Source organism: Anolis carolinensis, chromosome 5 (genome assembly GCF_035594765.1).
Source record: "Anolis carolinensis isolate JA03-04 chromosome 5, rAnoCar3.1.pri, whole genome shotgun sequence".
In the NCBI taxonomy this organism is placed as follows: Eukaryota; Metazoa; Chordata; class Lepidosauria; order Squamata; family Dactyloidae; genus Anolis; species Anolis carolinensis.
This window is the reverse complement of record NC_085845.1, coordinates 82,457,440-82,470,939: the sequence shown is the minus strand read 5'-3', so window position 1 is coordinate 82,470,939 and position 13,500 is coordinate 82,457,440. Positions and strand designations below refer to the sequence as shown.

The following is a 13,500-nucleotide window of genomic DNA, read 5'->3' as shown; positions in this document are numbered from 1 at the left end:
AAAATGTAAAAGTTTTTGAAAATGTATAATGATGGATATTAATAATTCAGATTAAGTGGACAATCTGGTGAGATTCTAGGTCTTAAATAATGAAAGTGGTTGTTAATCTTATAGTTAATTATTAGTGAAAGTATACAATTATAATGGATCACTGAATACTTACTCATAGTTAATGTTAACCTCCTTCCCTGCTATGTACTTTAAACGTCAGTTGATTTTAGGTGCATGCATTTGTTAATACTGAGGGTGAGCCTTCATAGCAAGAAAACTCAGTTCACTTTGAATCCACTGCTGGCGGTCCTCATGACTTTTGACAGCTTCCAATGAGTATCACATGTTTTTAAGGGTTAAACTGAGTTTGCCCCATATTGGGCAAAGTTGGGGTATATTCTGGAGCTTACTAGAAACTTTGGTGTATTCTAAGTTTGAGTCAAATTCAGGATGGGATCTGATTCAGACTAGCCACTGTCCAGATGAAATATCAGTGGCATAAACCTTTCCCTGCGCTCATCAGTGCAGGGAAAGAGGAAGGATCATGCTTATGTCAGTTCTGTTCCCGCTTCTAGCCAGCTATGGACCTCCATTTGGACATCTGGTCGTTGCAGGTGCCCCAGTCACCTGTCTCCTTGTTGGTTGCACAGGTGCTTCCGCTTATATCAGAATGGGGCACCCGTGTCAGCGAGGACCTTGTGCCTGGCTGGGAGCAGTGGCAGTAACATGGAGGGTGAGCTGACAGCCCAGTGAGTCCAATTTGGTGTAAGCTGGCTAGACTGTGTGGATACCAACACTGTCACAGTGGCTGAATCTGGCCCTTGATGTAGTGACCAGTGTAGATGAGACATGTGCGCAACATTTGTTCCTACTGTTTTTCTTGTTTCTTTTGTTTCTTCTGTTTATTTGGAAGCACAAAGCAGGAAGCCTCCTCCCAACACAGAAATCTGCTCGACACGAAAGCCTGCTTTCGTGTCGAGCTGAAACTGCCTCCTTGCCTGCATGTAGGCAGACCTGAAGCTAGGCTGTAGGTATTCTCCAGGCCTGCCTGCAGGCCCAGCCACACACACACTCTCCAAGAGCATGGCGTGTGTGCTTTGTGGCTGACAGGGCCTGCAGGCAAGCTCCAGGCCTACTTGCAGGCCCCTCCACACACATACACTCTGGGAATGTGGTGCATGTGTTTGGTTGCTGGTGAGGCCTGCAGGCGAGCTCTGGGCCTGCTTGCAGGACCAGCCACACACACACTCTCCGAGAGTGTGGCAGGGCGTGTGTGGTGGCTGGCAAGGTGTGCAGGCAGGCCTGAAGCGCACCTGCAGCTGAATGCCTTACTCCAGAGAAGCAACAGTAGCTGCTAGCAGGTGGGAAGGATGCCAGGAAGGGAGGCAGTGGGTGGGAGGTTCCCCCCCCCCCATAATGGTCTGAATTTTGGGGCCCTGATCTGAACCCCTCCCCCAATTGCGGGAGGTTCTTGAAAACGGATTGGGGCCCTGAACTAAAGCCGGGACATGAAACGGAGCAAGGTTTACCCCAGAAGCACAAGACTAGTGTAGACATGCTGTTAGTAAATACTTAGTTTGTAGAAGTGAATGGCAGAATATATGTACTAATGCAGATTTTTTTAAAAATGTCAGCTTGTAGTTACTTATTTATTTGTTGTTGTTACTACTACTGTTGGTCTTTTGTATGCTGGGTTCTGATAATTTTCATGTTAATAGGGCAAAGGGTAGAAAATAAATACCCTCCAATGAAACCATATCACAACTTCACTTTCCATTTGCTTCCGTTAGTGACCTCAGTGGCAAACAGTATTTTGTGTTATCACTATCTTTTTATTGTCACATGACTGATATCACTCTTATTGCCTGTTTCAGAGGAGTTGTACATCTATATAACATTCTTAGTATTGCCTGAAAATTCTTTGGTTTGATTACCTATTGTAATGCTCAACATATTTCTCATATTTATAGGCTTTGTGTCTTAATTGTAGATTATTATTATTATTATTATTATTCCAGGCATACAGAGTTCTATTTTTTACAAATAGATTCATTTTGATCACAATCTTCATTCGTTTTTCTTCTTCTTCTAGGTATTGCTTCTATGACAGTTCCAGTATACATTGCGGAAGTTGCTCCACCCCATTTAAGAGGCAGATTAGTAACTATAAATACACTCTTCATCACAGGAGGACAGTTCTTTGCAAGTGTTATAGATGGAGCCTTCAGTTATCTTCCAAAAGATGGATGGAGGTTGGTTGTGTGATTTTCTTTTAAATTATAAGTGAAATTGCAGTATTTCCTTTGACCAATTGTAAAAAGAATGAATGCTGCCAAGGGTGTCACAAATACCACTCCCCCACCCCCCACCCCCCCATATTGTATTTAAAAATGCAATCCGGAAAAGGTTTCCTTACAGACTTGACTTGAATTGATTATTTTTTATAGGCAGTCCCCAGTTACAAACATCTGACTCAGTTACAAATGGGAGTGAGACAACAAAAAGTGAGAAAATTATTTCCCTCGGAAGGGAAATTCACTTCTGGAAGAGTTGTCATGGGCAAAAGATGCCTCGACTGAAGCTTTCTCACCAATCCTTGTTTCCATAACAAGCCAAATTTGTCAAAACCCAATTATCACAGGGACAGGAAGTGATATGTAATCTTCTAAATAGGGGCACAGACAGCAAAAGAAAAACCATAGGGGTGTTAACCTTTTCCTGTGCTATCCAAAACTAATATATGGGTGAAATTACACTTTTAAAATGTGCTTGTTCTGACTTACATACAAATTCAACTTAAGAACAGACCTACAAAACCTATCTTGTTGTAACTTGGGGACCTACTGTATTCACATTCTTGGAATCTTTATTTTGTTAACGGTGGTCCTCAATGTTTCAATTGACTGAATCTTTTCAGTAAACAATTATTAGAGAAGTCCAACTAAAATGTATAAATGGATTGAACCAAGTAGATATGGAATCTCTTTGGTGTTAATGCATCGCAGCATAAAAAAGTTTTTAGGGAATGCTGCCAGTATATCTTGTTTTCTTCCCTGTCACTTAAATCCAGTCCTTTACTAGTTATTTGCTAGAATAACTGTTGAAACCCTTTTTAAAAACAGTGCGGAATATGTTATCTAGAAATGTATATTTTGAATGGATGTTTATGTACTTCCAAATTTCCTTTAATTTATTCAAGCCTGTTTTCTTTTTTTCACTCTGAGGACAATGTGACTTGTATTTAGGAATGCAAAGAAATTTCATTGGAATTGATGGTTTCAATGAAGATAACCTTATCACATTACCTCAGACCCATTGCAAGAAAATGCATGTCTTATCTCAAATATTTGCAAGACTGGTGTGGCATCCCAAAAATAAAGTATATGTAAAACCATTCATATATTTTAAATACAAACTAATTGTATTTAGTGTCCATAATTGAAAACAAATGCACAGAAACATGATTCAGTCAATAGAGGGAATTGTCTAAATTCATTAAATTGCATGGATAAGTGTGCAAATTAGGAAAAATGCATAAGCAAAAGGCTGAGCAAATTTAAAAGAGGGAAAGGATGCAGTTTCTTAAAGCATAATAACTTTCCAAGTAGTAATCCTTGGTTATAAGAGCCATATGGGTTATTGCAGACTTTTAACTTCTTTTAATAGGCAATCTGCATTCCTTCGTGCTATCTGATATTTTTTGTAAAAGGAGAAAGCTATAAAGAAAATAAAGTTTTAATAGTAACTATGAATAATTGAAAAGAAAAAAAGTAATTGGACTGTTGTGTTCTTTTTTCTTAATCCTTTCCATGGTGAGTGGTAGTTTAGATATTTGATTAAATTTGTAGAAATGCCTTCTATTTTGGCAGGGAAGACAAATTCAATCAAGACCAGTCCCTAAATTATGGGAATAGAAGAAATCAAGCTTTGGTGGTGTTCTAGGCTTACTGTCTAGTGATACATAACACTGTGTAACAAAATTTGAATTTTTTTCGGTTCCTGGTTTGAAAGTGTTATTCCTGTTTTTGCAATTTAATAAACTTTTCCCATGTTTTTATGATAGAATTAGGAATTAGGAAATGACATTTATAACCCAGCAAGAAAAATCGTGTTATATAGTGCAATCTAACCAAAGAATGTGTATTATGGGGGATGTGATCAGAAAATGTGAATTTCATTAAGCTTCCTTTTTCCTATGCCAGTTTGGGCCCAGTCTATTTGAAAAACCTCATCTCCACGTACAAACCAGTATGAGCACTTCAGTCAGCAGAGGAGGTCCTGCTCTTGGTCCCACCCCCATCTCAAGCTTGGTTGGTGGGAACGAGAGAGGGGGGCCTTTCCTGTGGCCACTATCCGCCTCTGGAACGCCCTGCCTAAAGAACCAAAAATGACCCCCTCTCTTCCCTCCTTTAGAAAGCTATGCAATCTAGCTTATGGAGAAGAGGAGGATTCGTATTCTTTAACACATCCTCACCTAGAAATCTGATACCTACCTCAGCCTGCTGTTATGATATAATTTATTAGACGTTTAATGTATGAATATATTTATATGAATGTATATATGAATGTATGTGTTTTAACTGGTATTTAGCTTATCCTTGATTTAAATTCTGATGTTTATAAGTTATATTTAGTTATTTCATGTTTCATTATGACTCTTGTTTATTTGTTCCTGGCATTGAATGTTTGCCATTTTTGTTATATTTTGGAAACCGCTCTGGGTCCCTCCGGGGAGAGAGGGCGGGGTATAAATAAAGTGTTGTTGTTGTGGTTGTTGTTGTTGTTGTTGTTATTATTATTGGTGAAGGGCGGCCTGCAAGTTTAGCTGTGTGCAGCACACGCAAAAAAATCCTCAGACCAAATGCAGAAGATTGATATCGACTTTGCTAAGATTTGATGACATTTGAATTACCTGAAATCAATCTGGATTAAAAAATATAATTATGTTTTGAAGCAAATTGGGCTCACCTTTATTTGAAAGTAACTAACCTACAAAGAGGAAAAAATTATCATTATTTCTGCATGGAACATTTGACAATATGTTCAATATTCCTTGGGACTCACTGTTATAGCAGTGTTGGAAGAAAAAACATGCTCCCTCCATCTGCTTATTTAGAGAGAAAACAGCTCATATTCAAAAAGTAGCTAACACCTTAAAGCCTTGCTGTTACCTGTGAAAATAATTTTGCTAAATCTGCTTTAAAACAGACACTTTTATTGTCTTTCCATCCTCTTCCAGGTATATGCTGGGCCTTTCAGCAATTCCAGCTATAATACAGTTTTTTGGCTTCCTTTTTCTTCCTGAAAGTCCCCGCTGGCTTATTCAAAAAGGCCAGACTCAAAAAGCACGCCGAATTCTTTCTCGGATGCGGGGAAATCAAACAATAGATGAAGAATATGATAGTATCAAGAACAACATAGAGGAGGAAGAAAAAGAAGTTGGTGCAGGTAGTCTGAATTTCTGTTGCTTTATTGCATATTTATCGTTAATCATTGTGCCCTTGCAGCAGCCTTTTAATAGCATGTTTTATCATATAGATGCCCAATGTGCTTCTTAAAACAGCTGTCCACTTCATCGTGCACAGGCTTACCTACAAGGGAAACCACAAAAAACAAAAAAAAAATAAACACCAGAACATAAAGGTCTTGGATACTGGAAACCACACCAAAAAGGATTACAAATAGCAGAAGTAGTCCTGAATAGATTATCGGCTTTTTAAAAAATTGAATTTGTGGCCCCTTTTTTGCATCACTTATCAGCAAGATAAGAAAATGAGTACCCTCTTGCTTTGGACAGGGCTCTTGATAACCTTTTATCAAAATACACATCTTGCTTTCTAAACAATCCAATAGTTGTTAATCTAATCTCTTTCCCCCTGCTCTTTTGTAAGCACCTTTCCCTTCTTCTGGTTATGTAATCTGAAACTTGGGGCTAATAAAGAGAATGGGGAATCAGAAAACATAGTCTTATTCATTAATATTACTCTCCAGGTACTTATTTCAGAGGACAGTACAAAATATACATACATACATACATACACATTCATATATAATATGTTATGTACGTGTTTATTTACACATATTATATAGGTGCAAGGGTGTGCATGCATACATACAATAAACTTAATAGCAATATCAAGGAACAAAAATTTGTCTTGAAGCGCTTGAACAAATAAAAGGGGGTCATTCACAGTTTACAGCTTTATTTTTAAATCCCTTCAGTCATAAAATGCAATAACTATTTACAGCTCAATTGTGCCTGGAGGTAGATCAATATCTTTTCTTAACAGATCGAGATGTGACTTTTCATCAGATGAAGTGCACATGAAATATTCTTATTTTTAAAAAGCAGATTATAAGTAAACCTGCAAAGCCTCAGTTGTATATAAGATTTCTGTACTTTGTTACTGTGCTTGAATCATGTTAAGTCTAAGTCTTGGACTGATGTGATACATGTTCTGGGTTCTGCCAAGCAGCTGTCTGGGTAAAATGATTAGACCCATTATAACAGAATATAAAAAAGCAATTCTGTGACAAAGGCACCCTGAATGCTGAGAGAGAAGAGATGCTATTGTTGCTCACTTCACTCCATAGTTTTTCTCTCAGATTTCTGAAGCTGAGCAGAATTCCAAGAGAAGCCTCCACTGCTTCAGCTATTTGTCCCCTTTTCACTAATCTCTGTAGTTGCTATGGGTGGGAGATATGCTTCCTGTTGTGGTTGCTTGTCTATAAGTCAGATGGTAGTGGTTTTTTCTCGAACTGACTGTAGTTCAAGGCCTTTGCAAGATTTGAGGAATACAAGTTACTTCTCCAAAATAAGCTTTATTCATGATAAAGGATGAAGCAGCAAAGTATACAGCAGAGAAACATTGCAGTTGTTTTGCTGATGGAGTCCAGCTTCACTTCACAGCTAATGGTAGAAATTGGTCCTAAGCAGTTGATTCAACACAGAGTATTCTTGGTTGAAAATACAGTTCCCATGGCTGATTAAATGAAGAGACCCTGGGCTAAGACTGATGGAAGATGAACTCTTGAGGATTATCTAGTGCAGGAGCTAACCAAAACAAACAAAAACAAATTGTTGTGCAAACAAACAGGGAGATGGGACGGGATATAAATAAAGTTTATTATTATTATTATTATTATTAATAATAATAAATATTATTATGTTAGAATTGCTAATTGATTTTAAGGGTTTAGTTAGTTTAAAATGAGAAAGTGTGACTACTATAGTTGTTATTTGCAAAATTAAGCCTTTGAATGGATTTAATAATATCCCCCCAAAATAAATTGTTTTAAGCTGTTGTTTTGGAAATCAAGTATTTCATGTCTCTTGTCCAAATGGTAAAATTGTGTGATGAAGTCATTCTTTTGGTGTTGATTTTAGCCAATGGGTAACAGCAAAATTATGCCAACAACTATTAGAAAACAATTAAACAGAAGTAAAATGATTTATAATTTTCTATAAATGTATAGATTGTTGTAATATTATTTCTCTGCATGAAGCTTGGTAAGGCAACTTTGGTATTGTCTCTCTTCCTGTATTTGTCTCTGGTATTCATTCTGCCTTTCTTTCTTTTTTTCTTTCTTTCAAAATGTTGTTTAGATCAGGAGTGGGGAACATATGGCCCTTCTAATGTTGTTGAATTCCTGTCCTTTTAACTTCAATCAAAATGATCAGTGGCCAGGGATGGTGTGATTTAGTGAGAAAATATGGTTCATGTCAGCATTCCAGTACTGAATATCTATTTTGTGGAGGGAAAGAGGACTAAAATAGAAAGTAAAATATGACAGCTATGTACTATAATTTAGAGTTACTCAGTTTTTGTCATTTTTCTATGTGTAGCAGGAGGGCATCGTTTGGAAATTAATTTTTTAATGTTAACTACTTGAAACTGGGAGATTAATCCATTGCTGCTAATATCGACAATTTATGTTATTTAATTGTAAACTATAATTAATAACTCATTCTTTACAATGCTCATTTTTAAACAGATAGTGGGATTTACAGAGAATAGCTCAGAAGCTGTTAATAGTGATTAAAGTGGAGTTTTTGTCATTTTAAAGTTGCCTTCTCTAGACAATTTTTCCTAGACATACTGCTAAGCCCTAAATGTAATTGTTGCCTGAGAATGGTGGAACTCAACACATCTGAAAACTGTCAGGTTGGGAAACTACACCAAACGTGGAGGAATAAATGTATGTATATCACACAGTAGAAACCACAATAAAATAAAAAGAGAAAAAGAGCTGAAAAGGATTCAAGATTAATCCTACCTCATCTCTAGGAGACTTTATTAACATCTATGCAGGGGTGAATGGGTGAGAGACCCAAACTTTCTGAAAAGACCATAACTGTGAAAGACCTTTCTGCTGAACAAACAGATCATAACTTCCACCATACTATTCCACTCCAGAAAAGGCCTCACTCTTTTCTTGCTTCTAGGCATCAGGCAAATTAGAGTAACCTAACCCGTGTGGAGCTAGGTAAAGATAAAGGTTTTCTCCTGACATTAAGTCTAGTTGAGTCCGACTCTGGGGGTTGGTGTCCATCTCCATTTCTAAGCCAAAGAGCCAGCGTTGTCCGTAAACGCCTCCAATGTCATGTGGCCGGCATGACTGCATGGAGCGCCGTTACTTTCCCACCAGAGCGGTACCTATTGATCTACTCATATTTTCATGTTTTCGAACTGCTAGGTTGGCAGAAGCTAGGGCAATCAGCAGGAGCTCACCCTACTCCCTTTCTTTGAACCGCTGACCTTTCAGTCAGCAATTTAGCAGCTCAGTGGTTTAACCTGCTGCGCCATCAGGGGCTCCAGTGTGGAACTATGTGATATATTGGAGCTATGTGATATATTTCTTCTGATTCTTATTCTCTTGGAACCCTCCTGATTTACAGAATATGGCAGGGTGAGTATCATCTCACCTCCTAACAAATTCAAAGCCCTTAAAAGTAGTAAGAGTTAATTTTGACGTTGATCAGGAAACCCCATGAGTTTAACCACAATAGTAGAAAAATTAGTCAATTTGTTAATTAAATTGGCATTTTCAGACTCTGCAATGGGTGAGTTGATCATTGTTAGCTATATGAAGGAGTCATTTTTAAGATTGATTTCCTTTTGGTGACTTCTGGAGATTTTTTTGTATTGATGAGAACAATTTTGATGGCAAAAACAACCAAAAGGGAAAGAGTGAAACATTTCTTTCCTCACTCTATTCAGATTTACCATCTTCTTTCCTTCAGTGTTCTAGTTTTCTTTAATAACTACTGGTAGAAAAAAATCTGATTTAAGTCTCAGGATTATTAAACAGAAGTCTAAATACGGCAGAAGTTATTACCATCTTCCTTTCCTATTTGGTTAGTCATTCATTTGGATTTTCAGCAAAGATAACACATTTCATGCCTTAGCAAAGGACAATCTTGTTCATTTTTCTCAGACTCTCTGATCTCAAACTGAGTCCATATTGCATGCAGAAAGAAATCTTATTAATTTGCAGCTACATTTCATTCCCGTTTTTGGAAACCTTTTTGCATAATGAGTAAAATCTTCTTTTAGCTGGCAGTTTGCATAATATGCAGATTTGTTCAGATTTAGGGACTGGCAACTAACTATATTAGCAACCTATCTGACCTCTTGCTTTGCTATGCTTATAAAAAAGTCAGATGCAACTGTGTAGTTTTTGAAAAGATGTCAGTGTCTCAAGTAGGGTGTCTGTATCTTTAAGTTACAGGAGAGCTATCAAGACCACAGAATCTTAAGATATCAGAGCAAGGACTTTGAAGTTTTGCATGAATGTCTAGCATTAAAAGAGCAAACTGAGCTGGCAAAAAGGCAGCCCCATCACGCTTTTCCTCACAATGTCTGTCATCTATTTGAATGACAGTAACATTTTCTAAATTTGTATCAATATATATAGATTTAGCATATGCTGTTTTTTATTGAACCCTTGCCCATTTTGTGGATGATAGTTTTTTTAAAAAATATCTTGTGATTTGCTCATAGTCTTGGGCTGCATTGAATTCTTATCTCAATAATTATTTCATCAAGGGGAGATGGTGGTTTTACATACAGAACTTCCCAAATTATTTGTAGGCTAACCTATTTATTGTATTTTCAAGTATGATGTATTCAGACATTATCTCAATTTAGCAGTTTTCATTGTAAATACACAATAGAGCACACATTGACTGCAGATTAAATTTCATCAGATGTTGGGTTTCTTTTAAAAAGGGGACTAAATATTGAATTTAAGGGCTATTATATACATGCTTTGGAATACTATCTGTCTTTAGTTTTACCCCAGCGTTGGTAATGTCTTAGTTCTTAAAACTCATTGCGCCATTACTAAATATTACACACTCAAACGTTTGAGCATAGTAGATAGGGCATGTCATTAGGGATCATGGTAGATCACTGCAACTTCATGAGATTTTAAAGAAATTATTGAACTAGCTTTGGTACCTACCCATCGAGGTATTTTTCAACACTAGTTACTGGAAATAGTCATTGTTTGATTTTGGATTTTATGAATAGATCCATTAGAAAATGTATATGTATGCCAAGTTTGGTGTAGGTCCATCGTCTTGACCATGACGTGGGCCTCCATCTGTGAGTGGACTACAACTCCCATTATCCTCTGTCAGTAGCCTTCCAATACCAACAGCATTTAAAGCTAGTCACCATGGATATATGTTCCAAGTGTAGTCCACATCTATCATCAGTGGGATTCATACAAGTTGGAATCCAATTACTAATCTCAGCTAGAGAAAACTCTTTCAGTCAGTGAGAGTTACAGAAATGTGCCATTAGATACTGGTCTCTCTCTGTGTTTATGTTACAGATGTTCTAAGTCCTCATATTTTATGATTTCTGAAAGAGTCTTGGAAAAAATATATTATACAATAATTTGAATAAAATTTCAACTGCCTAGAATGCACCACAACTCTTTCATTCATTCATTACATTCATTCGTTTTCATTACTACCTTTGTATCTTAGCTGTCAAGTGGGAACACTACATTAAAGGAGAGTTTGATGTGGTTTATTTTTAATATATTTTAATGTATTTTTGTATTTCTATGCCACTTCTATCAGAGTTGTGAGATGTCCTGATCCATAAAGTTGTGACTTTGTTGTTGTTGTTGTTGTTATTTGTATATCACATTTTCTCTTAATAAAGATTCAAAGTGGTGTCTTCTCATTATACATAAATGGGGGCGGGGGTATAGTAAGAGCATGAACTGTAAGACAAGTCTTTATACCACTATATACGAAATAGAGCAATGCTTGACTTTGGAGAATTGTTAATTGCAGTGGAGCTGCATCTGGTAATTACATTTCTATTTATGTCTTGCTTAAGCTAGTGAACACTGTCTGACTCATCATGTATGTAAATATATGTTCAGTATTTATTTGAATATTCAGTAGCCTGGAAAATGAAGATTATCAGCAAGATGCTCAATAATTACTTTTGTAGGAAAATGTGGATTTGAACAGTGTAACCAGAGCTCAAGTTCTTTTGTGTTTCTGAGGTTTTGCAACTTCAGTGAATATGACTGAATTAGATTATGCATTCCTATTAGTAGTTTTTCACAGGAGGACTGATTTTTTTCCTAAGAAAAAAAGGATTTAGAGTGTGAAGTTTAGATAAAATCAAATTAGTTGTGCTGGCAATAATACCAAATCACTTCAAAGAAATTCTGAATAGAAGATCTTTATTCACATTTCATTTTATAAGCACTGCACTATGTGGTAGTCATCTTCTGTTGCTATGGAAGTGGAGCGCTGTTTTCCCAGAAGTTTTGGACCTTGTTGCATTGGTAGATAGTGAGCAAGTGAAAGAGCATAGAGGTACAGTTACAGCCTTGAAAACGAGTACAGTATGGCTGAGTTGAAACAATTTTGGCAGTACCCTCTTTGCAGATATACGAGCTGTCAGAAAGTTTCAAAGTTGGCTTGTTCACAGGCTGCCATTTGAATTTTCATTAAAAAAAGATGGCTTCTGACATTGCAAATAGAGTTTGTAGCAATGCAGAATTTTTGGAGATAACATTGCCAGATGCATTCTAGGCTCTATCTGTTCTCCTGGATAGAGCATTAACTGTGGGTATAAATACTAAAATTCACCCTAGCATGAAAAGGGGCAATTTACATCTGCATGGATGGTCATTTTAATAGCTGCACCACTTAATATGCATGCATTTATGAATGGTTCATCATAGATACAACACTATAGATTAAACTTGCCAATCTTGAAATATCTCAAGGGTGATATTTTTCATTTGAGTTGAGTCAGGTTCGGTGTCAGTCATCAGCTGTAGAGTAATGATATAAACATCTATCTGTGAGCCAGGTTGAAGAAATGAAGAGATGAACAGGAGGTAGACTAGGAACTACTCCTAGTTGTATGGTTTTCAATAGAGCAACAAAATAATTCTGAAATTACAACAAAACTACTGTGTGAAAGCTTTGATACACAAGAAATACTCTACAGTGTTCCCTCACTTATCATGGGGGTTAGGTTCCAGGACCACCCGCAATAAGTGAAATCCGCAAAGTAGAGACACTATATTTATTTTAATATTTATACATTATTTTAGTAGTTATACACTATTTTAAGTATTTATCAACCAATCGTGTGTTGATAAATCGCCTCCTTCTCCTCCCGTTGCCGCTTGGGCTCCTTTTCTCTCCCTTTGGCTTCTCCTTCCTTTCTTCCTTAGGCTGTAAATTGTAATTTTTTATGATGTATAATATTCTTTTAGAGTTTATTGAAAAACCGCGAAACAGCAAATCTGTGAAAAGTGAACTGCAAAGTAGTGAGGGAACACATTATTTCTTCAATTCTAAGACACTGACTCCCCCCCCCCCCCCGCCTCCCTTGTGCGTCTTACGCTCTTATCAGATGAGCTATTTTGCTTGTCATATGCCACTTGTTCTCCCCTTTCAGGATGGAGCCCATTACACTCCACATGTGTTCTTCTAGTTGGGTTCCATGCCGAAAGGCGAGCAAGTGACGTACGCTGCCATGGTGGCAATACAGTAGGCTTCTCATGTTGCTTTTGGAACAATGGAGGAAAGCTGGGCAGCGAACACTTCATCCTGTGTAATGCGGTCCCTGGTAAGTCGGGCAAAGGGGTTACCCACACCCCCAGTGGGACCTCATGGATTCGCCATGATGTGTGGCAAATCCATTAGGCAATGCGATAAGGTTCTTACAATCGATTATGTTTTAAAATCGAAGAAATGCTTTCATGTGTGGAAGGACTGTGACCTCTATCTAATGAAGCATTTTTTTGTGCTTAATAGCAGCACAGAGGCACCATATTCTTGGATGCTGTGAGTGTGTACTAGGGGTCGTAGGGTAAAAAACTGCAAGCCTGAGTAGATTGTGCCTTCACTTGTTTTGTTGCATGTAGATGAAATAGAGTGGTTGTGCAGATAAAGACTGTGTTTAACTTACCATTACAAGAGCTCTGATCAGTTCCCTGTGAAATCATTTGCATGTG

The 13,500-nt window shown here is 37.3% G+C and overlaps 1 protein-coding gene across 1 annotated transcript in view; it reads left to right on the top strand.

Moving 5' to 3' along the window:
- Window positions 1-13,500, top strand: part of slc2a13 (solute carrier family 2 member 13) — a 173,234-nt gene that overhangs the window by 27,764 nt on the left and 131,970 nt on the right. The window contains exons 2-3 of the mRNA XM_062981693.1: window positions 2,084-2,243; window positions 5,231-5,439. Coding sequence (XP_062837763.1) covers window positions 2,084-2,243; window positions 5,231-5,439 — 369 coding nt within the window. The remainder of the gene's footprint in view (window positions 1-2,083; window positions 2,244-5,230; window positions 5,440-13,500) is intronic.